The sequence below is a fragment of the Leuresthes tenuis genome, unplaced genomic scaffold (assembly GCF_036924035.1).
Source record: "Leuresthes tenuis unplaced genomic scaffold, fLeuTen1.0.hap1 SCAF_6, whole genome shotgun sequence".
Taxonomy (NCBI): domain Eukaryota; kingdom Metazoa; phylum Chordata; class Actinopteri; order Atheriniformes; family Atherinopsidae; genus Leuresthes; species Leuresthes tenuis.
Window position 1 is genome coordinate 36,520,481 of NW_027325360.1, and position 26,090 is coordinate 36,546,570.

Below are 26,090 nucleotides of genomic sequence, written 5' to 3' on the forward strand. Positions count from 1 at the left end.
TGAGGTCAGGAGCCTTTTTTGTGCGCCTAGGCATGACGAAGGCGTGTACTGAATTTCGCCAGCCTATGCAAAATTAAGCCCAATGGTAGGGGTATTTATAAAATTTGTAGGGGGCGCTACAGAGACATTTTCCTCCGGCCACACACGATATTGTTTACATATGTACGAGGTCGTCAGCGTGGACATGTGTGCCAAGTTTCATGACCTTGCGATGATGATATGGCTTTCAAACCACAAACGCCATGACCCAACTTTCGTTGCCCCATCACGGCCACAACCTTCAGACTTTGGAAAAGTCGATCACAACTGTTAATCCCCCATGGCTGAAGAGTAACCACACCATGTTTGAAGCCGTTAACATTAAATCTGTAGGAGGATAGTTCGATCATATGTGAGGTGTGGAAACAGAGTGACGTTTCCAAAATCCAGCAGGTGGCGATATAGGTGAATGGCAGCATGCGCATATGTACGGAGTCAGGGCAGGGCCTATGAAGTTTGGTGAAGATCGGACAATGTATGGTTCTGTTTCCAAATAGGTGGCGCTATAAACATGTGTAAGTTTGGGTATATTTATCCATTCTGGGTGGAGCCCAAGTGCAGCTTACGAAGTTTGGTGAAGATCAGACAATGTATGGAGAAGTTATAAGTGACTAATTTGGCCACCAATAGGTGGCGCTATGAGCATGTGTAAGTGTGGGCATATGTATGCGTTCTGGGTGGAGCGCAAGTGCAGCCTATGAAGTTTGGTGAAGATCAGACAATGTATGGAGAAGTTATAAGTGACTTATTTGGCCACCAGTAGGTGTCACTATAAGCTTGTGTAAATTTGGTCATATGTATGCATTCTGGGTGGAGCCCAAGTGCAGCCTATGAAGTTTGGGGTAGATTTGATAATGTATGTGAGAGTTATAAGCTTATTTCTCTTTCCAAATAGGTGGCGCTATAACCATGTGCAAGTTTGTGAATATTTCTCCATTCTGGGTGGAGCTCAAGTGCAGCCTACGAAGTTTAGGGTAGATTGGATAGTGTATGTGGGAATTATAAGCTTATTTGTGTTTCCAAATAGGTGGCACTATAACCATCTGTAAGTTTGGGCATATGTATGCATTGTGGGTGGAGCCCAATTGCAGCTTACGAAGTTTGGGGTGGACGTAATAATTTATGTGGGAGTTATAAGCTTATTTAGCTTCTCTTCATTGGCTCCCTGTTAAATTCAGAATAGAATTTAAGATTCTTCTTCTCACATATAAAGTTCTTAATGACCGAGCTCCATCATATCTTAAAGATTTAATTGTAAGATATTTTCCTAACAGAACACTTCGCTCCCAAACTGCAGGTTTACTTGTTGTTCCCAGAGTTTCTAAAAGTAGAATGGGAGGCAGAGCCTTCAGTTATCAGGCCCCTCTCTTGTGGAATAAGCTGCCAGTAAATGTCCGGGAAGCAGACACCCTTTCCACTTTTAAGATTAGGCTTAAAACTTTCCTTTTTGATAAAGCTTATAGTTAGGGATGGCTCAGGTAATCCTGAAACATCCCATAGTTAAGCTGCTATAGGCTTAGACTGCTGGGGGACCTCATCTGTCACACCTTTCCTCACTTTGCTCTCTTTTTCCTCCTGTTTAATTTCAAAATTGATTTTATGTACATGTGACATTATTGTGGTTATTAACCTATGTTTCCCTGTTCCAACAGATATCCTTTGAATGGTGTTATGGTGTTTTTCCCCCCTCTTTTCCCTCTTTTCTGTCTTCTCAAACCCCAGCTGGTCGAGGCGGATGGCCACCCTTCCTGAGTCTGGTTCTGCCAGAGGTTTCTTCCTGTTAAAAGGGAGTCGTTCCTTTCCACAGTCGCCACAGGCACGCTCAGGACGGGAGATTGGACTGAAGACACATTTCGGTGCAATCTGTTGGTTTCCTTAGCTTGGATATTAATTTTTTAATTGGCTCTATATGAATTAATTGGATTATGATTACAATGAATTGAATTCCAATTGGCTTGAATTGGACTATATTACTTAAGTGCCTTGAGATGACAATTGTTGTAATCTGGCGCTATATAAATAAAATTGAATTGAATTGAAAAATTGAATTGAATTGAATTATTGAAATGCTTTTCGATGGCATTTGTTGTAATTTGGAGCTATAGAAATAAAACTGAATTGAACTGAATTCATACAGTTCAATTGTTCTCAACGGTCTTGACATACAGCCTAAATCAAATGTTATGGAAAAGCCATGGCCATGCTATGTTTTGTACAAGTTTTCAAATAAACCATTCGTCATGCAGTGCAGTTACAAATTAGTTGTAATACAGCCCAACAAAAGCAGCAGATGTTAAAGGAAGTGACATTCGTGGCAGATATTGTGCTTACAGCCCAAACAGCTGAAAAAAGCTCAGTGTGGTAATCATGCTTATATAGAAACCATGAAGGTGAATATGAAAACACATGAGCCTACAGTGAGACAAAATTGGTAATGACAAATCAGCTTACATTCATCCAGCCTGTGCTATGAAATAGAACAGGAATAGCAACTGCAACACCATCAGTTGATTTCACAAAAATGTGTGTAGATGAGTGTGTGCTATGTGGGTCAGTGGGTGTATAACATTTAACACAGCTGTGTCTGCGTAAAAGGGCACAGAAAGGTTATCAGTTAGCTGATAGAAGATAAAATAAAATAACTTTTTTTGTACACATTCAATTGGGATCTAAACCTCAATTTAATCTTATGTGGCTCATTGAATTTTTTTTCATGGCATCACCTGCATGGATCGTTGGCGTCCACGCTCACAGAGCTGTAATTTTTGTAGATGTATGCTGGCTGCCAGCAGGCAGGAACAACAGCTGGTCCTGAGAGACAGGCGGTTCAACAGAGGAACTCGGCCAGTCTGCTGACTGCTGACGTTACTTATGTAGAAATCAATAGTGCAGACCTCCGGGTGTCCTGGATTTATCTTACTGGCAACCTCTATTTGTGACAGATCTGGGTGCCTGAACAACAGAGGTAATTAATTTACAGTTTCAGAGAATAAATCCTGCTCTGTCCAAAGCTCACAGTTCGTTTATGTCAGCTGCAGGGTGAGTCACCCCTCAAGAACAACACACTCAGTCCTTCATTGATAAAGCCATTCTTTATCTACTGGATGCATTAGTAATACAGCTGGGGAAAACAAGTCACATTTAACATTTTAAACTCTGGTTATTAAAAGTGGATGTTAGCAGCAGCCTGTAATTTATCTTTCTTTTTCTTCAATGTGTCTGTTTGTGGAGAGGTGAGTCGTAAAGGCTTGGTTTGCTGGATGTCAGTAGGATTGATAGTTGTGCCACCCCTTCTTGTGGCTGGGACGCCACTGTCTCTGTTCTGAACCATTGGCCACAGATGGCATCCTTAATGGCTGTGTCTGTCACTGACATGTGACAAGGAGAGCAAATAGCAAAGAGTGCAGCACTACATTATCAGATGGCAATCTGAGTCATCCAAAGACAAAGTGGAAACAGAACCCAATGCTGTATTTCTATTGCATTTCTATTTGGCAAGATATCTTTGGAAAAAATATATAAAACATTTTTATTTGCAATTGGTCTTAAATTTGGAAGGGAACCTGCCATGGCATCAGCCATCAGTATTTAGTTTGTTTGTTGTTTTTTTTACAGCAAATAGTTCACAGATTTATAAAAAACACACATTCCTTGACATTTAGTAGAGCTATGGCACCCTGATAATGACGATAACTAAACAAACTGACATGAATAAAGCAAAAAACACAGTGGTGCAGCAGGCGTGTACGTGCCCCCTTCTTGTTGGAGATTCCTTCAATACATTAAGAATAAGTTAGTAGTTTGTGTTTTGATGACTTCTTCTTCTGGCATTCCAAATAAATGTACACAAATGGAGAGTGTACCTTACACACTCCTCCTGCCAGTGTTTCTGAGTGCCTGTGTGTCAGTGCCACAGCAATAACAACCACATCCGCATCAGGTGCTAAATTCAAGACATACTTTTTTGGTGGTAAACAAGGGGTATAAAAGACAGTGAATTGCGAGATGCAAGTTAATAAGTCATAACAAACTATTTAAGTGCTCTTCTCCCTTAATTTTGTGCTTTGTAAGGGGAAACTCCTATTAACAGAAGGCATGCATGTGATGTCAGACGTTTTACTGTACTTGGGTTATGCTCACTGAGCAGCAAAAATACAAAGACAAGACAAAGTGGCTCAAAGATTGACTTTTTGACCTGATGGAAAACACAGAAAACAACCTAAGCTAGTGATTAATGTTGAGTAACCTTAACAGGTGCACTCTTAAAATAAAATCTACAGAAACAGAAAGGGACTTAACATTTAAAGTTTGTTACAGTTATGTTTTAATTAAGTTTGTTTAGACCGTGGTGAATGGCTAAATCAGATTCCTAACCTGCCTTTAGAATCCTGATCCTCTTGTTTTCAAGTCAAATGTTTTCCCAGTGTTATAAATCGAGGGGGTAACAGATAACTTAAACATTTAATAAAAAAACAAAAAAACCCTGCTGAAACTCAGAATTCCTCATATAAAAACAGTTCATACAAGGCTTCACTATGTTGTCCAGACAGAAAAGTGACACAGGTGCATACCTTCAACACATATGTAAATGGTCCAGGTGCAAGAGATCCCCATGTCTGTGCCTTATAGGCACAAAATTACAACCGTGCCAGGATAGTAAACATCAATACTAAGTTTGTAAGTTAAAAATGGCTTTAAGATGAGCTCAAAACTGCAGTTTAATTATTTATCTATTTATGAAGCTAAGCCTAATTTACAAAGTAAAGAATGATTAAAACACTGAATTAAAGAGTTACCCTCAGTCATACTTTTGATAAAAAGTTTTTTTAACACAAGATTGAAAGCAAGGTTCAAATTTGCCCTCCAGTAGTGTATCAATGATTTCAACATAAACTCTGAAGTGAGAAATAAAAAATCCTATTTGGCATCAAGCTATTTTAAATCACTGCCTAACAGCATGATTATTTCAACGAGACAGAGGGACCGATGGGGGGATCGATGGGGAGCCCAAAACTAAAAAAACAGATGCAGCAGGAGCACGCACTACCTCATAGCCTGGAGATTTGTGTGCCAACCTACTGATTCAATCTAACAACTTTGGAGGGGAAAAGCTACAGTTGTTGAGGCAGTAATAATGCAGGATAAATTCAAGCTGCAACAATGCAAGAGTTCAGGTAGTACCGTTCTAAAGACAAAGAAGTGTTTGTCTTCCAAGAAATAAAACTAATAGTAGAAGTAAGAGCACAGAGTAAAACTGAGAACTGCATATAAATGACTCGGTCAGCTAGAGTCCCAACAAGCTGTTGTAAACAAATAAAGCTTGAGGCTGAGCTTTCCACACACGCTGCTCACTGTGGACTCAGGTGCTGGGATCCAGAGCTATTTAGATATATGTTTGCTGTGTTTCTCACCCAGTGTTTCCCCCTGTTACCTTCCCTCATTATTCTCACAATGGCCAATTTGTATAAAGATTCGAGGTGAGCAGCTGTCAGAGGATTACAACAGCGGCAGACTTTAAACATCCGGAGGTAAAGATAAGTAGGTGATTAAAATGAAGTAATACACCCACAGACTCAGGAGGAAACACACCAGATTCTTCACTGATAATGATAATGATAAAGTCTAAACTCTAATAAGATTATACTGAACTTCTGGACTGATTAACAGTATCTTGTTTTGCCTCCTCATTATGGGTGAAAATATTTAGCTTTCATTCTGTGGGGGACCATTTGAGAACTGTGGTGTTATGAATATAATCAATAATTCATTAGTCATACGAACATTTCCGTCATGTCCAAAGTGGTTAACATGCCAACTGACCTGACAGAAAGACAATAGTATCCCTATAGAGCTCATTCTGCCTGCACACAGTAATGATTCAATCTATAATACAGGCACTGTATGGAATCTTTCACATTGATGGGTTTGTCAAAGGACTCTTTCCAGCTGCTAATCCCCAAACATGCTCAGAGCACAGCAGAGGGGTGACATGAAGTTAAAACTGCACCAAAGTTGATTAGCTTTCATTTTGAAGGGAAGGGCGTGTTCTCAATTCATCCACACAAACAAAAAGTCTGTCACTACTCCACCCAGGACTCATTCCCCACCAGCTTCTCACCAAACCTTAAATTAACACTGCTATGTGTCACTTCTAGGGCTGAATGATAGGGAAAAATAATCTAATTGCGATTTAATAAGCGATTCTTTTTTAAGGTCCTTGTCTTTTGTATTTTTCAACAAATATAGGGATGATATATTTCTGTTATAGTAGACAAACTCAGTTGTTTTCAGCTCTGCAGTCAGTCAGCAACCTGACTAAAATATGTCTGGGACGGCATGCTGTACTGCTTATCCAGTATATTAATTAAGGCTGTAAACCCAGGCTTGGTCACTGTGGTGATGGGCATCACATTACTCAACAATAACGGAGTTTTTGGCAAGAAATTTCTCTGTGCTACTTTGACGAACTTTCATATGGAGTCATGCTTTCCAAAATTTCGGTTAACAAGCCCTGTCGAGTGCTCTGTTGATGATGTGAGACGCTGCTAATCGCCATTTGAGCCATGCAGTTATCATATAAGGCTTTATGGTGTTTTTTTAAATGTTGAAACGAGTTTCTCTTGTTGCCTAGCGAAGTAGCAACAGTAGCAAGACATGTTTTGCACCATACCTGGCGCTGTGCTGCATCCTCTTTTTTTAAAACCAAATAATTCCACCCAGCTGAAGTACTACTCTTAGACACTCAAGTTTCTTAAGTGTCGGCTGCTGTCATGGTTGTGCCTGATGCCATCTTCGTCTGGTCAGTTTTTTGTTTTTTTTTGGCCTTTTACGTGTTGAAAGTCACATGACTTAAATCGCAACATATGTAATTAGAATATCAAATTTTTTCACATCGCAATTTTATCGCAAATGCAATTAATCGTTCAGCCCTAGTCACTTCCCAATCGAAAAAAACACCAACCTATCTAGCTACAGAAGTGAAGGAATTATTTGCTTTTTCTGAGTGAAAACTACTAATGCTATGTGTAATAGTTCCATACTACTCTTTAATTGTATTTGTTGTTTGTGTCAATTGGTAAATTTTTTTTTCTCTTTAATGTGTTTTGGGTGAAATTACTCAATATATTCATGCTAAATATCGAGCAAAGGCAAGCCAGACTTTTCTGAATTCTGCCACCTTCTACATACCAGCATTATCTCTCATCTCTTGAGTCAGTTCAGCCTCACTAGATGGAAAGTGTTACTAAGATACAAAACTTCTGAAATACTGAGCATGATATAATCTAAGATTTAAGTTTACTTTTATCTTTTACAACAACAAAAGTTGCTGCTCACTAGCGCATGTACACATAACACTGCCGATTTACCATAAAGAGAATGTGTTTAACATTCTCTTTATGGTAAATCAGCAGTGTGAGGATTTTGGTTTAACATTTAAATGGATAGAACCACAGCCCATCATGTCTATTTACCACCCTCTGTCATATATTGTTCACATATGATTTACAAACAGTTCAACCAAAAGAGGAAGTCATTGTTAAGTCTGCTGGAGAGAACAGAATTCATTGCCATTAGATGTCCTCAAAAAAAATGGCGGAGGCAGGATAGTGTGAAGGTAGAGAGCAATAATGGAGACAGAAAAAAGAAGTTATCAACAGACTTTCTAAATGGTAATCTTAATAAAATTGATGTCAGCCAGTGGTGAGACAGAATCATATTTTAGAGAAAGCTCCAGCGTTGCTCCTTTTCTTCCAAAGCAAAAGAGATCTGATGGTTTAATATTTTAACATCAGGACCAGACTGCATGAAGATGGGATCACGGGAACAGCTACGGGACAGAACTGTGGGATAGTGTAACATTTTCTAACACATTGTTTGTGGTTGATTAATTAAGGTTCTTCTTCTGCTTCTTGCAGAATTTTATTAATTTTATGAATTACTCAGGTTTGACATGGTATACATTGCCTACAAGATGTGAGAAGGAAAGGTAAAACAGAGCAAGCTATTTGGGGCAGTGTAAAAATTACATGTACAAATCTTGGGAAAACGAACAGAGAAATTGCTCCTTGCAGAGTATAACCTTACAAGCTTCCCATGTCACCAAAACTTGACCTGACAGCTGCCCTGTAGTTAGCATCTTCTTCATCATTCACTGGCTCATGATAATAGAATATTATTATAATGAATTCCTTCTGTTTTATTAAAACTTATAAACAATAGTCATGTGAAAAATAGTGTACATCCGTATCAAATTCTAATGCTTAATGCAGAACAAAATAAAATATCATATTTACATTAATACTGTCTTATTCAGAATGAAGTGGGCTCCCTGTTAAATTCAGAATAGAATTTAAGATTCTTCTCCTCACATATAAAGCTCTTAATGACGGAGCTCCATCATATCTTAAAGGTCTCATTGTAAGGTATTTTCCTAACAGAGCACTTTGCTCCCAAACTGCAGGTTTACTTGTTGTTCCCAGAGTTTCTAAAAGTAGAATGGGAGGTAGAGCCTTCAGTTATCAGGCCCCTCTCACACAGCCTTTCCACTTTTAAGATTAGGCTTAAAACTTTCCTTTTTGATAAAGCTTATAGTTAGGGATGGCTCAGGTAATTCTGAAACATCCCATAGTTAAGCTGCTATAGGCTTAGACTGCTGGGGGACCTCATCTGTCACACCTTTCCTCACTTTGCTCTCTTTTTCTCCCTGTTTAATTTCTCAATTGATTTTATGTACATGTGACATTATTGTGGTTATTAACTTGTGTTTCCCTGTTCCAACAGGTATCCTTTGAATGGTGTTATGATGTTTTTTCCCCCTCGTTTCCCTAATTTCTGTCCTCTCAAACCCCAGCTGGTCGAGGCGGATGGCCACCCTTCCTGGTTCTGGTTCTGCCAGAGGTTTCTTCCTGGTTCTGGTTCTGCCAGAGGTTTCTTCCTGGTTCTGGTTCTGCCAGAGGTTTCTTCCTGTTAAAAGGGAGTCGTTCCTTTCCACAGTCCCTCAGGCACGCTCAGGACGGGAGATTGGACTGAAGACAAGTTTCGGTGCAATCTGTTGGTTTCCTTAGCTAGGATTTTGTTTTTGAATTGGCTCTATATGAATGACGATCCAATATGAATTGGATTATTTTGAAATTAATTAATTGGATTTCTTTGGATTATGATTACAATGAATTGAATTCCAATTGGCTTGAATTGGACTATATTATTTAAGTGCCTTGAGATGAAAATTGTTGTAATTTGGCGCTATATAAATAAAATTGAACTCAATTCAATTCAACTCCACTTTATGCATACATAACTCCTCTTAACATTTCGACCACGCATGGCATCCTGCTTCTGATTCCTTAATTGTTTTTCCTCTGAATTATAAGTCCACTTTGAGGACATGTGGCGCCGCTGCCTACATAAATCATACCCACAATGCAATTTTTACCATGGGCTGTACCTTTGGTTATGATGGCAGGCTGCTCTCCCAGTAGCAGTTTTAGCCTCTTGGCGTGGATTTTACCCTGGTAATGTGACTGTGCCACCACTGCTGAGGTGAAGGACATGTTACACAACGTGCAGCACTTATTCTTGTCAACGTCGCCCTTGTCGCTGCCCTAAAAAGATAAAAACAAACATAAGTCATGAATGATGAATCAGTCCATCCAGACATTCATTCACCTTTGGGGGCTTTTACAACAGGACTCAATGAAACATGTTATTTGTATTACAGAAATACTGTTCTTGCAAGACAGCTGCACATAAAACGCATCACTGATCTCTATCGCTGCTTATTCACAGGAGGGGAGTCTGAAGCTTATGGATCCCTGCGGGATGCAAATAAAGCCAATGAGTTTTAAGGAGAGATAGCAGGGTTTGTTCGGCTGATGGTGTGCTGCTCTCAAAGCCTCCATCAGCGCTCGCCAGGCAAGCTGGGTGAAAGAAGGCCTGATGCTCACAGCGGAGGAAGAGGAGAGTAAGGTGAACTCTGTGACCTCATTTAGATTTGTGTTCCTCCATCCGCTGCTGCATCGACCACAAATTGTAAAGTGTGAACGTATCTTGTCAGTGGAACTGTCAGCTCGCGATAAAGTGAGTCACAATAATGAGTCCATTCACCTTCATGACAAATGGACACTGAACTGAAACAGTGCAGCTGGGTGGGATACTGATGGCTTTAGGTTAGATAAGATAAGTTTGTTATTACTAAACCTGAATGAAAATGTAAATAATTTCTGCAGAGAAGTATTTGTATCTTTCTTTTTGTATCAGGTGCTGATATAACATCTATTCTGTAAAGATGCATTATACGATGTTCCAAAACTACCATGTTTAAAAGTGGTTAATCCTGTCTTAAACATTAAAACCATATGCAACAACAGTATCATGACAGTCTGGCTTAATTTACACATAATTCATCTTTAATCCATCATCATCCATAGCTGCTCCCACAATGGTCAGCACAGCACAGGTCAAAGTTCAACAAATCTGAAATTTCTTCCAAGTCTCCCTTGGAACTGTATAGACGACTATAGACCCACTGCAACAGATCGATCTGCCACATATTTATAGAAGATACTAATTCTCTTGAACATCCTGCTGCAAACACTGAAGAACCTAAGTTTCCTCAAAAAGTAGAGTCTACTCTTCTAGATAGCCTCAGTGTGGCATTTTCCGTTCAATCTGTTGTCTAGATGAACACCTAGGTATCTAAACCATTTATTCCCTCAGTTAACATGGGGAATAATAAATCACTGGCAAATAAACTGTGGGAGATTTGAGTGCTGATGAGCAAAATATCAATAATGAAGTAGCATATATAAGACTCCTCTCTGCACGATCCTTGGAGTGTGCTGGAAACAGAGTGCAAGGCAACAAAAAAAGAAACCCAGACATCCCTTTACAATCTGCATCTTTTCAATGCAGAGTAGCTGCGATTCCACTCAAACCTCACCACGGATTTTTAATCACTCTTATCTCTTAGGCTGAGCCCAGCCATCCTCAGAGGGAAACTAATTTCAGCCGCCTATGTCCAATATCTCATTTTTTAGATCACTAGCTGTAATATTGTCTCGCTGGTGGAGACAACTCATTGGTAACAACATAAACCACTGAACTCCTAATACATTTTAATGGACATTCATCCCCACAACACAAATCTCCATGACTTTGCTGAGAGCATTGAGTATCAGCATTGGTGTGGTTGCTTTGGCTTTCAGTAAAATTTCTACCACATTTGTCAGGGAACGGTGGGGGAGGTAGGACCCAGATGCAGTTCTTTCAAAATCAAAAAGGTTTATTAAAAAAAACAGGGAGCAAGAACAAAAAGCGCAGCAGAGCCGGATCTCAAAAAAATACTTAACTTTGAAAAGACAAAACAAGACTATATACTATGACCAAGAACTATGGCTATGAGGCAGGAAACCAGACTTAGCTTTTCGTGACATGACGTGAAGGGTTGGTGAGGATTCTGCAATGAATGAAAGGAAACCAGGAGACTAGTGATGGGACGAACGACACTGGTGCGTCAGCTCTGTGTCGAGAGCCCAAGAGTGAAACCCCGTATTGGTGCGTGTATCACTTTAAGAAAAAATCACGTGACCGATACAGGAACGGTATCGCTTGAATGTGACGGCGCCAAATTGTGTTTATAAGAAAGCAAACTGTGTCAACATGTTGTGGGTTTGTTGGATGGAGTTTTGTTGTTGGAGTTGGAGTTTGTTGTTATCCAAACCTTCATCAACTTGCACTGAAAATGTTGTGTTCACCCTCTTCATCTGTACCCTGTGAAAGAGTTTTTTTCCAAGGCAGGGGAACTGGTGTGTAAGAGGAGAAATCGCCTTGGAGCAAACACCCTACAAAAACTGTTGTTCCTCAATAAAAATGCATAAATGAATCTATATGTAATTTGTTTTATTTTTTATGCTTTAACACTTACGTTAACAAACTTCCACACATAAGATAAAAAGTTGAACTCTGAATTTTAATACAAATTTGCTATATTTTACAAACCAACTCAGTTTAGCATTTACATCAACAAGGTTTGAAGCCTATTTTGAACTCTTCTCATGGACAACTTGACTCACAAATTGAGCGAATGAAGTTATACAATAATGAGATTATATCTTAAATAAAGGATTGGTGATTAAATGTTTCGCAGGCTCATGTTGGATTTGCCGCATTTTACCTGGTCCATCTTCTTATTTCATTTAGCTGCAATGATTTCAGAACACCTGAAGGGGTCACTATGGAGTGACCAACACAGTTTCAATACAGTGCCGACACAGTTTGTGTAGTGTGTCAATACACTCCTTGAGGTAGCATCATCCCATCACTACAGGAGACTAAATGCTGTGGAGGAAGTGATTAGTGAATGACGTGCAGCTGATTACAATGAAACAGGTGACATGAGTAAAGCTGATGGCAGGGGAGAAACATGACAAGAACAGAATCTAAAAACATGACAAAGAACCTGTAACAGGTGGTGTATGGACCCAATTGCAGTACAAAGGACTCAGAGGACAGTGGTAAAAAGTTCAAGGCTTTACTGAGGCACTGGCAGACAGACAAAAGGTTTAGAAACCGGCAAACAGGAATCAGGAGAGGAGAGGCAAAGTTCGTGGTCAGGGACAGAAGGCTGGGTCGAATTACCAGGAGGCAGACAGAGCAGGGAATCAGGGACAGACGAGGTCGGTACCGGTAAAGCTGGCAGGAGAACGCTGGAAAGACTTGCATGGCAAAGAACAATCTGGCAAAGGATAGAGTGTGGAGCTGGTGACTATATGCTGGGCTGATTGCATGTGATGAGAGGCAGCTGTGTGCACAGGGGAGTGGAGTGAACTGATGAGGTGGGTGTGGCTGACAGGCTGAGTGGGGCAGAAGCAGGATCAATGGAAAATTACTGATGGTTGGATGACTGAACTGTGACAGAACCTGAAAACATAATTATCAAAACATAAACTGTGACAAAGCCTGAACATAACAGCAATCAAAACATAAGCTGTGACAACATTAAGTGAACAGATACCCAGCAAACAAACAAAAAAGAAAAAGATTTCTGCCATTTGTTCCAAAGTGCAAGATTCCCTTTTCATTATGGGAATGGTTTTCGTGCAACATTCAAAATCAGGATCTTAAAACACAGCTTCCTGTGCTTATCACCAAAGGATCGAACTTTGCTTAGTATTTTGATACACATCCACTGAAAGCCTATGGTTACAGAGAGTGATTTTATGTATACATGTGAACACACACACATACAAAACAATTATGTCTTAGGAAACCAACTTGCTACAATCCTGCTGAGGACGTTTTAGTGGGAACCTGTAGTGGGTGTAGCTGTTGTAAATGTCATATGGACATCCAAGAGATGTCCTTTTGTTTGCTGGGTATCCAAGCCCAGAATAAGAGTCTGTTATGAATCCAAAGACATTCAGTCACAAATTGATATAGATATTATATTCAGTCTAACTTCTGTTCCATTAAGTGGGACAGTTACAGAATAGCATTGTAGAAATTCTTTTGGGCTCATGCACTTCGCTTGAATTAATGTTGGTTCCCGTAAACTTAACGTTAATCAAACCTTATTTATCTAAGTAACTCACTGTTAGCATGAGTATATTTATATATATGTGACCCTTTTGAGATGTATTCTGTCTGAAATTACTCTTTGGGAGCTGGTCAGGTTTGCAGTAACAGCAGGTTTATTGTTTATCTGCATTCATAACAAAGGTTTTATCATTGGCTTTGTTCTTAGACATTATGTATCCATATTCTATATTTTACTAAATAACCCATGTTCCTAGGTGTTACTTTTCCACTCTACTCATACAAACGCAATGTATGTCCTTGAACGGTCCAAGACTTCAGGATGACATAGCAAGACAAAACAACTGGGTCAGACAAAGCATCTCTATTGGCTTAGATAGGTCTGGTACATTAGATATACACACACACACATTGTTTATCACATCCAAAGAACACGAGGAGGACAGTGGTTGGCCTGCTCATGCCACTAAAAACTGGCCAATTATTGTAAGAGAGCAAAGCCTTGACTCTCGATCCACATATTGCGTGAATAACATGTTGTTGAGGTCAGAATGAACCCTGTCTAGATAATGATGAGAATGCAGTAGCATCCTCAGACAGCAGGTGCCAAATAAAGATTGGGTTTGGGCCATGTACACACTGAATGATATAGAAAGGTATAAAGTGTTGTCCCAAAACTGAGGTTATTGGGAATTTCCCTGTATGCTGAAATGTACATGTCTCTGTGACGGCCTGTTCAATAAATTCCCCATAAGAGGCTGACACGACGAGTCCGAAGTCTACTCTTTTCTCCACAACATTATACTCTGTCAAGTGTGAGTACAACCTCTGTGAGATAAAGCTGAATATAAATATGAAATGCCTCCAGATATCAGGGCTGATCCTGATGGAGTTCCTGCGAGAGCTCTCTCACTCCGAGTCAAGTGCTGCAATATACTTTACATGTGATCACTAATAAATACTTTGTTTAATTAAAGATTTCTCCAGCTTGGTTTTGGGCTTCCAATGAAAGAATCGGGCTAACAAGGACAATAGCATCATCTCATGTGAGCAACGGCACATTCTCTCATCATAAATCCTCCGTTGCTTTTAGGATTAACCATCCACACATTTCATACACTCAGTACAATACAATAAAAATGGTGATTGTATAGTGGATTAACTCAGGCAAGTCAATAAAATAAATCAAAGAAAACAGAAACTGTCCCCCTCTTAATTATGTGAGAAAAAATATTACAATAATGCAAATTCACACTGGACTGTTACCCTTTTTTTAGCATTTCACATATTTATAAATAACAAATACGGTATGAAACACAGTTAGTAAATAACCAGCAAACGTAACTCATTTGCATATTTCAAAAATCACATTATAGCGCGACATACTATAACATACCTGCATTCATAAAAAAGGACAATAGAGTAGAGTTGTCATTTCATGTAAATGGACTTGTATAGCGCTTTTCTAGTCTAGCTGACCACTCAAAGCACTTCACTACATGCCGCATTCACCCCACTCACACACATTCATAACTACGTGCTTTTCTAATCATTCATACACACATTCATACCCCCAATGATACACTGGGGGGCAACGTGGGGTTCAGTGTCTTGCCCAAGGACGCTTCGACATGTAGCCCGGGGAAGCCAGAGTCGAACCACTGATCTTCTGATTGGTGGGTGACTGCTCTTCCTCCTGAGCTACAGCCGCCCAAGCAACAGCACATTCTGGAAAGATGTCATTGTGTTAACGATTGCTAGCTACATAGTGGAGATTTTCACTAACGATAAAACATAATAAAAACATATGGTCAACTTGATAAAAACATGGCAAAATTATTATGGGACACAAAATATCTAACAAAGTGCAACCAGCTGAACTTCTACACAGTTATCAAGTTAGTTAACATTGTTTCGCCCAGGGTTTTTTCACAGACATGTTCCCTCATCATAAATCCTCCATTGCTTTGAGGATTGCCCTTAATCCTTTGCTACAACTAATTGTGCAAGTACACTTTTGTGACAGCAGGTGGTGTGGTTATCCCATTTAGCTGGATTTAACCTGAACCTTTTTAACTATGTTACATATATTATTGCTGTCTAAAAGAATTCGGACAATAGGCAAACATATTCAAAATGCAAACTTGTAATATAAGCCATCTTACAATGCTTGTACTCATTATGAATGTTGAATAAGAGCCAAGACACAACAGCTGCCACTTGGCACCGACTCTGCTTTAGAGCCTTTAAACACGACAGTGTTTCCTTTTTACTCTCAAGGGATCCAATAGAAGATTTCAGCAGTACTCATTTACTCTCAGCAGCAATCGATCTCTTTCCATTGGGCTGATATATTGCATTATTGTGTGCTCTACACAGAGAACATTTTCTTTTCTGTCGAGAGGAAAGCACAAAGAGTTTAACTATCACTCACCTACAGTAGTTCAACACATTGGTAAATACTTCCAGAATTCACCAAAGTTTTCTTGGTATTTGATTTATTCTGGAACTTTTCTATATATATATTATGGCATGCCGTTCAGGAAATTAATCTTTGATTATATGGAATGAAACTTTGAATATATTGAATGAACCTTGAATATATGGAATGAAACTCTGAATATATTGAATGAACCTTGAATATATGGAATGAAACTCTGAATATATGGAATGAAACTCTGAATATATTGAATGAACCTTGAATATATGGAATGAAACTTTGAATATATTGAATGAACCTTGAATATATTGAATGAACCTTGAATATATGGAATGAAACTCTGAATATATTGAATGAACCTTGAATATATGGAATGAAACTTTGAATATGTTGAATGAAACTTGACTGACGTCAGACTTTACGGAAGTGCCAGCGGCCATCTTGTCTAAAGTGTGGCTACTGTGGCGAAAAGCGAATGACAATGAGTCAGTCCCGCGTCAGAGCGCTGAGATATAGAATATGAGCTACATTTTTAAATGCACTAAAGAGCCCTCATGTAGTTTTAAAGAAAGCCTAGCTATTCCTACATCTTGTGTCTTGGGCCCTTTCTTGTTTACGGGTGGAGATCGCACGCAGGGACTGTTTGGGGCACTCCTGAGAGGTTGAAGGCATGCTGAGGTTGGCCTGATAAACAGCTGCCTGGCCTGTTGTAGCAGGTCTGCCACGATTGAAAAAGGAGCGAATTTCTTCGTTAGAAGAACGGTATTGGGCAGAGGTATCGGGAGGATTTTTGCCCCGTACTGTATTCGCCAGTGTGTTAATGGTGTCCTCATTCTTTAATATTCATCCTACGACATTCCGAGCGGACTGACTCATTGTCATTCGCTTTTCGCTGCAGTATCCACACTTTAGACAAGATGGCCGCTGGCACTTCCGTAAAGTCTGACGTCAGTCAAGTTTCATTCAATATATTCAGAGTTTCATTCAATATATTCAGAGTTTCATTCCATATATTCAAGGTTCATTCAATATATTCAAAGTTTCATTCCATATATTCAAGTTTCATTCAATATATTCAGAGTTTCATTCAATATATTCAGAGTTTCATTCAATATATTCAAGTTTCATTCAATATATTCAGAGTTTCATTCAATATATTCAGAGTTTCATTCCATATATTCAAGGTTCATTCAATATATTCAAAGTTTCATTCCATATATTCAAAGATTAATTTCCTGAACGGCATGCCATAAGCAGACTATATAACTATATATATAACTAAACTATATATAGTTTAGCAGAACAAACCGGTTAAAACTGGAAGACAAGAAGGACTGTAATATGGTATCCACTTGCAACATTAAACACAAACAAAAGTACTGAGATATGATAACCAACATACAATTTGAAAATAATCTATTTCAAACTAGTGCTGGATTTTAAAAACCTTTCAATTGAAAATTTCATGTAGTTAATTTTTTATTATTTGCTCATAATTTAAAAGAGAAATAAAAACACAAGCACGGTTTTTGTTGTCAATGGTATTTCCATGCTAATCTTGCTGCAGTGGTTCTAAAATGTCTTCCCAAGTACAAATGGAGAAAATCACAGGAATGCTCTATCATTTCAAGAAAAGCTATTGTTGCCTGTTTACATTAAATACCAAGTAACAATCAAGAATCAGGTAGTGCTGTACAGACAGGGCAAAAAGTGCATTGCACCAAGGTATAGAATTGCATCGGATTATGAGCTGGACGTCTACTTTGATACTGGCAAACTTTAGAGATGCTGGATGATGGAGGTTTGTTTTCCTTTGGCTCACTTTGCAGTCTTTTTGTTCTTTCTACTGTTGTATACTTCTGTTCTCTCCTGCTCTATGAAGCACTTTGGGCTGCATGTTCTGCATGAAAGGTGCTATATAAATAAATAAAGTTTAAGTTTAAGTAAAGTTTGTTAAGGTAATCAACTGATCCCTGTTACTCTGAATTTAGAGTCTAGAGCAATGAATATAAAAATCATGGCTTCTCGCAGATACAGTAAAAGAGACTGATTATCTTGTGCTCATCAGGTGTTGAATCAGATGCTAAGTGACACTTTCACAAGGAGAAAAAATGTCATCAATGTCACCATTCAAATGGACCCAGGGCTACACTTTGGGGAAACCTCACTTTTTCTTTACAGATATGAACATTTAACCTCCATAGTATGTCACATGGATGCCCTGAAACTGATGGCAACAACATGCAGACAAAAACAAACAAGATAGATTTTACCTGGCTGCAACACTGCTGGCAGCTCACTCTAAGTCGTGCTGTGCCAGGCTCTCATTCATGGTCTAATTAAAAATAACAAACTAGCCTAATTATCTCAAAAAGTTTATAAGAGACTTTGGTCCAACACAGCTAACTGGACTGTAAGCCAGTATCAATCCGCAACATCCAGTTGTTTCCCAATCCCCCTCTGTGCACGATGATTTTTAAGAACATATGAATTCCATGTAAAGTTGTTCTCATTTCTACATGTTCTGCTTCTATTGTTAGAAAACACATTAAGCCTGTAGTAGTGACAAAAAAAGAGCAACCTATCAGTACTGTCAAAGATTTTAGAAATGTCACTTAAAATTACTTAAGATAATGGCTGTGCTTTGTTTGGGCAGGATATAAGATGACAGAAAAAAGGTCATATATACAGCTTACAGCTGTGCGGTCAGTGGATGAAGGAGGTGCTACATAGGCAGGTTAGTCGTTTCCAAAATAATGATTTCTTCCTTATTTTTCCAAGTACGATCGTGAAAAAGGTCTTAAAGTGCAGCTCGTGATTTTACTGAGACCCTGAAAGAACTTGTACAAAGCTATACAACACATTTAATACAGTTTTTAAAATTTCACTGAAAGGGAATCTGAGTCATTTTGAGGGTTCCATGAGATGTCTGTCTCTCGCCTGGCTGGGTCAGAGTAGATGTGACCTTTGGTTTACTTTGTCCAGATAAGGTAGGGAGTGTTTTAGCCTGGTCGTTCTCCAACGTTCTCCTAAGGTCCTTTGTTTGTTCAGCTTAATTAGCACTAAGTCATTAGTGCATCCACCTAAGTTTATGGCACAGGTCTGTGGAAAGAGGGACTGAGAAACCTCACCAAAATACCTTCATAGGGCAAACGTTGTTGGGAATTAGACGATTTCAGTCTCTCTTGGTGTAGAAATCCCCCATCTGGTCTTTACACACAAACATCCCCACACAGGAATGTTGTAGTCTTCCAAACGTTTAAGTTTGCATTAAATTCCACACTTGAGCAGAATCAAGTCAAGCACACACAACTAAGTGGCATAAAGCCAGACTCCAGGCTGACTCTGCCTTTACACCATAAAAACAACATTAACATTAACATTAAGGCCACCACTTCGGTATACACACCAGAGTGTGCAGAAAACCTACTTTTTATATTTTTTCTAGCATTCATTGAGGTAAAAACTTTATTTAATTTGTATTGCAATGACACCAAAAAAATAAAACAGCCATTAAAGATCAGATTTGTTTCTTTTATTACACAACAGATTTAGGATATGTAAGTGTAACAGTGTAATTCAGTGAACTGTAATTGTAGTTTTGAATACTTGAATTTTTATACAAAGTCTAATCTTATTCATAAACCCAGCAATATGAGGTAGGGACACATGAAACTGTTTAGTAGCCAATCCCATATCATAGCCTCTCTGGTATTGAGTACACTGTCAGCCAAAATATACCCACTGCCTTCACATGAGGAAAAGTGAGGGCAGTGACTTGTGTCTTCTTTTTTACTACAAATAATGTCAAAAAGATTTGTTAGAAATAAATATTCAGAAAAACATTTTGTTTGTGCCTTCCTGAACACCTCAGAATACAAACCAAACACAACAACAGTCAAGCCAGTGACGAACCATGTAATCATGGAGAGAAATGCATGAAATTACTGAAATGCGGCGTTCACAATGTTCTGCTGAAACTGTGAAATTGGTAAGCCCCATGAGCGCTGTTTATGCTTATAAACTGGATCAAAGCTACACTGAATTACAAGCCCTGTATGTGACGTGACTCATAATTGTATTCCTTTGGAGCAAAATATTTGTTTACTTTGGAAGCATGTGCATACAAGCTGCTGCAGCTTCATTAACCCAGGTAACATGCTTATGACTTGCTTATCTTTGTCAGACAAACGCCACTGCTTTTCACACCATTAGGTAGCTAGGCAGTACCAGTTGAGGTTCATGTGACCAACAAGCAGCTTAACAGGCATATGCTCATGACTGCAGTTTATTTCACATGACACTCACACTGGGTAATAATTAAGCTAATTAATGGTTTAATAATGAAAACAGATATGATACAGAAGCTTAAACAGGAAGGTGAAATCACCTTATGCCCTCAATTTTAAAACAATGAAAATCACAACCAAGAGCACAGTTTTTTCCTGATGGGAGAGAAATATTTGGCTCAGACACAAAAGCCTCCCAAAAGGAAACTTCAACTTCAAGTTTAGCTCAGGCTCCAAACCAGCACTGGAAACGTTTTAGTGGGAAAAAGACACCCATGTGGTTCTAGAACAGCTCCCACTTTCCTTTGTATATGCCATCGTTAGGCAATTTCAACATGCACTTATTCTTACAAGGCCGCCTGCAGCACATGGACATTGATTATTTTAAACCTTTGACCAGTACTGTTGTTTATCAGGATAGATTAAGATGACTTTTATCCAGAGCTTGAGATATTCATGATTCCCAGGATTATTATCTTAAATGTGATTTTACAACTGTTTTATTCACTAAGTTTGTTTTGTTGGATTGTGTTTTAAAAGAATGCATTATTGTTTTCTAAATATTTAAAAAACATGCCATTTTTTAAATATTTTGATATTCTGTTCAGTTTTTAATACACACATTAGGGTAAGCCTGTAAGGTAAACTCAACACACACTGGGTAAAACCTTAGTGTCCAGATGCACAGAATACCTGTTCACTGTTAGATATGCACTGTACTTTAGAAGAAATAGACGTATCTGGCTTTGAAAACTTCAGATCTTTGTCACTGCTGTTAGAAATTAACCATTACTCCGATCAAATTGCTACAAACTTGTCAGATTAAAGCACTGTGACAGGGATCAGAAGATTTCAGACCAACATACGGCAGGACAGAAACCCAGGTACTTCTGGAGCACACTGCGTCGATGTCGATATTTACGACATCGAAGGAGAATGGCTCTTCCTCCGACAGAGTGTGATAAGAAAGAAATTCTGCTGTAGTCATTCCAACACACACCGCACACACAGCCCCTCCCTCTGCCCTTGCATTTGTCCTTCACTAAGTCTTACTACATGCATGTAGAAAATCACAGGCTCACACCTCCCTTATTCAGCTACAAGAATAGCAGAAGCACATTCTCTTTCATCTTATATTCAGGATTTAATTTTTTGTCTCACCAGGAGATAAGATGCCGCCTTCAAATAGGCAGTATCTATAATTTCACGGTTAATTAAAACTGGATAAACGAGGAGCTAATTGCAGGGAATTGTAATTAATGAAGCAGTGTAGGTGTGTGTTACCAGACTGACAATCACAGTGTAACAGACTGACAGGACCACCCACCATAAAGAATCTCTGTCATTTTGGGTAAAGGGTGACCCAGAGAAAGAGCCTTTATGTGTAACGATGACCTAACTTTTGGTCATGTAAAGGAGGTTTTACATAGCTTAGCAATACATTTTAAATACCAGATTTCCACAAATGAAAAACTGGCATTCAATCAAAAGCCAGGCTTCTTATGATGGGTTGGTAGGGAGGATTTGACACAAATAAATATCGGTTGGCCCCCAACTCAGACTGAGCAGGGTAGTCAGAGCTCACCAAGGTAATAGCTGGTAAGCCTCTTAGCTCCTTAGCTAATTCTGCTTTATGGTATATAGCGCGGTCTCTCCATAATCAACTGCAAAAGTTCAACTTTTTCAACGTAATCAAGGCAAATTCTAGAGGGAACAAAAAAAAAACAAGGACACTTTGGCATATTATGGGATACCTACAGGAGTAAATGGACTTCCAGTAATTCGCATACGAATACACAGACAAAAAAATAAACAATTATGTTAGTCATTCTAGATTTTGAGGCATTAAATTAAGGCACAGTACTCATTTTCTTATCAATAAGAAATAAAGAAATACAGTCTTAGAGGAAATATGATACTTATTTTTATATAATTCATTTATCTCAAAACAATTCCCCTGGTCCCTGAAACTCCCACGAGTCATCACAGACCTCACACATGCTGTATTTCAGCATGCCTGAGTGGTAGGATTGTTTTGTTTTTGTTGTTTTGTCTATTTGAATACAATCTGAACCTAACAGAAAGAAATAATGGAGTTCTGCATTGGTAAAATGTACTGCTGCGCTGCACTTTGCTGCATATGTAACTAACAGAGGCAAGAGGAGAGAAGGGGGTGGGTGGGTGGGGTGAACTGGGGGGGTCTCATTCATATTCATGTGAGGCATAATAAAATAATATTTTTGATTTGCTAGCAGTAAATTCTCTTTGCTGTCAGCGCTGTGCTGCACGGTCTCATCTTGTAAGTGGAGCAGCAGTGCTTCCTTGCCTGCCCTTGTTTGCTGTGTAACAAAGACAGGCTGTGTGATGTCTCACTGAATCAGACCGGTGTTGGTTTCTTTTGTTACTGCATCACAAATTGTCATGGCTGCAATGTGTTTGGCCCCACAGGGACGCTGTGTGGAATGCAGCATTTTCTTTCTAGTATTGGAGTCTATGCACTGCACAGATCCTCAAGGTGATAGCTTTGGGACTGGACTGTCCCAGTGTAATGTCTGGACTAAATCAGGAGGGCAGGATGCAGTCACAACTCGGGTGCATTGTCCCTTAAGGCTCACTCAGAAGAACTAGGACAGGCAAGCACTAGGGTATCCCTACGAGAAAAAAAGGATAAAAGGGTCTTGCTTCCTGCATAGCTGTGGACATCACAGTCTATTGCTGCCAAGAGGAGCATACAAGGAAGCACTAAGCAGGGCGGACACAATAGTCGCTGCTGCCACTGCTTTATCCACACACACACACACAACACGCTATGTTGTGTGATCTTCATTCTAAATGGAAGCTGCACTAATATGAACAGAGAACCAATCCTGGCTTGTCTTTATCAGTAAGTGTGTAAGAAGGTAACAATGTGACAAAATAAATAAACTAAAACTAACTCCTATCTAGTTCTAGCTAACAGTATCAAGGGAAGGTGGGTTTCTTAATAAAACTCAGAGTATAATCAATGAGATAAAAGGTTTACAGTGCATTAAATATAAAGTCAGCTGATCAGATATGTTGTAAGCAAGCTGTCACTAGGAAAGCGGGTCTGCACAAAAACATCACGTATGGTAGCTCTTGGACCTTATTTTATCTGTGCCGGAGTCAGCGCTCTGTGACGCCACCTCAATGTGTTCATCGAAGGAGATTCTGGATGAGCCTAAACTGTTCAAACTCTTACCCAACCTAACCTAAGCTAACACTGACAAAATTCTTTTCCCAACCACCCTTAGCTGCTGCTCCTCTTCATCATTGAAATTAATGTCAGGGCTTTCTTCTGACAGCTAGACAAATACACTGTCATAATCTTTTGAAGTGCAGACCCCGGTGCGGCCTGTTTTTACCTTACTATTACCTCTGATAAGAAATTAAATAGAGACTTCTCTTTTTTGCAGGCCAGCCAAGTTTTAATTTTCTTTGCAAGGAAAAGGTCAGTCCAACACCTCAGCAAGGAGAAGAAAAGACCTCGTACAATGGGGAGGCTAAAACATTTATACCTAAGGAAGGGGCTTTGATCTTTGGGTGCCTTTTGTTTGACCGTCACTTTACCACCCCCAACGGGGGAGTTGTCTCACACTTGGAGCAGAATGCAGGATTTGTGTCTCACTCAGTGGGTTTACATGATGAGAATAACTCGATTACAGCTATAGTTGGGTTATGCTCCTTATCTGCGCAAGGGTAATTATCCTTTGTTACATGGCAGTGAATGTATCGAATCACTGGCACAAAGCATGCAATACCACAGTAGATAAGTGGCGCTGTACCCATTTCAACTATCGCTAATAGAGCCACTTCTGGTTGACGTCTTCACCACCAACAACAGCAAAACTAAGGCATTCGAGAAAGATGGCGAACAAAGAGCAAGATGAAGCTACGTCCCTCTACATTTATGATGAGCATGGTTATGGCACAAATGTGATGCACAATGGCGCATTCTCCATCGCGTTGTTTCTTTCTTTCTGATGGCGGCGACAAAAACAGTAATATCGTGTCCTTCAATTTCCGGGTGACGATCAAGGGAAAAAGTCTTGAGCATGCGCAGAACACTCGATCCTATCCACTGTCGTCTCCAGGCACGTTAAGTGGGCAATCGGATCGAGTTATCCCAGACAAAAACATGAACACACTAGCGAAGAATGGCAGAGATGACAAGTTATTTAAACTAATGGGCAATCAAGGGAAGATGGAACACAGGTGTGTCAGGGACCAGGTGTCACAGCAGTGGCTGTGACAGTATCCCCCTCTGACGACCGCCTTTAGGCGACCCACCAGGCTTGTTGGGATGTGCCCTGTAGAAGTCAGCAATGAGAGAACGGTCCAGAATGAACCGGCGTGGAACCCAAGAACGTTTCTCCGGCCCATAACCCTCCCAGTCAACCAAAAACTGAAAAACTGGACACGACATCTGACATTCAGAATCTAGCTAACAGAGAAAGCCGGGCCATGGCCATCCACAACCGGGGGGGGGGGGGGGGGGGGGTTTGGCTGGGGGGCCAACTGTACAAGGGGAAACTGGCTTCAAGAGGGATTCATGAAAAGTGGGGTGTACCTTAAGGGAGTTGGGGAACTTAAGACGTACAGCTGAGAGATTAATGATTCTGACCACTGGAAAAAGACCAATGAAACGGGGAGCCAGCTTTCCGGAGTCCACCTGCCCAAGCTGATAATAATCAGGAGCGGTCAGCCAACCATGGTCACAATGCAGGTTCCTGGCAGCGGACTTAACTAAAGCATTCCGAGCCTCCCGCCACACTCTGCAAACCCGTCGCAAGTATTCCTGTACGGAAGGAACGGACACCTCATCCTCCTGGGAAGGGAATAATGGGGGTTGAAAACCATACATGACCATGAATGGTGACATACCAGTAGCAGATGTGGAGAGAAAGTTATGAGCATATTCCACCCACGGTAGCTGAGCACTCCAGGAGGATGGGTTACGTGCAGACACACACATCTTAAAGCGGCCTCCAGGTCCTGGTTGGCCCGCTCCGTCTGGCCATTGGACTGAGGATGGTACCCAGAGGATAAACTAACCCTCGCCCTCAATGCTCCACAGAATGCTCGCCAGACCTGGGAAGAAAACTGGGGACCCCGATCAGAAACTATCTCCACTGGGATACCATGGAGATGAAAAACATGGTTTACTAAGAGCTCAGCAGTCTCCAGAGCAGAAGGGAGCTTAGACAATGTTGTACCAATGCACAGCCTTAGAAAAATGATCAATTATAGTGAAGATGACTGAGTTACCTGCAGAAGGAGGCGGACCAGAGACAAAATCCACAGAGATATGAGACCTATGAGAGTTCTCGAGGGGATAGGGAGAGGGTTCAGTAAACCAGTGGGCTGTCGGGGAGAGGAATTACCTCGGGCACAGACGGAGCAAGCTGCCGCAAACTGATTGGTGTCACAGACCAGCATGGGCCACCAGAACGGCTGTCGAATAAGCTCAAGTTAAGCTCGGGAACAAACAAACAATTAGGTGATCCGGTATCTGGACCGGGACAACGGGAGAGGGCCCTATTAACCTGGTATTATTGTAATAGCATTTTTACAGGTTTACCTAACAAGTCAGCTAGACTTTAAAGTTCTGATGCTGGTCTATAAAGCTCTGAATGATCTAGGAACAAAATACATCAGTGACCTCCTGACCCACTATGGACCTTGCAGACCCCTCAGATCATCTGGATCTGATTTTTTTATCAGTTCCCAGAGTCAGAACCAGATATGGAGAAGCTGCATTCTATGCTCCG

General features: G+C 40.0%; 1 protein-coding gene across 1 annotated transcript in view; it reads right to left on the reverse strand.

The window, feature by feature from the left end:
- The window catches only part of LOC140310343 (zinc finger matrin-type protein 4-like), a 232,985-nt gene that overhangs the window by 96,189 nt on the left and 110,706 nt on the right, over positions 1-26,090 (reverse strand). The window contains exon 4 of the mRNA XM_072388619.1: positions 9,485-9,641. Within this exon, the coding sequence (XP_072244720.1) occupies positions 9,485-9,641 (157 nt within the window). The remainder of the gene's footprint in view (positions 1-9,484; positions 9,642-26,090) is intronic.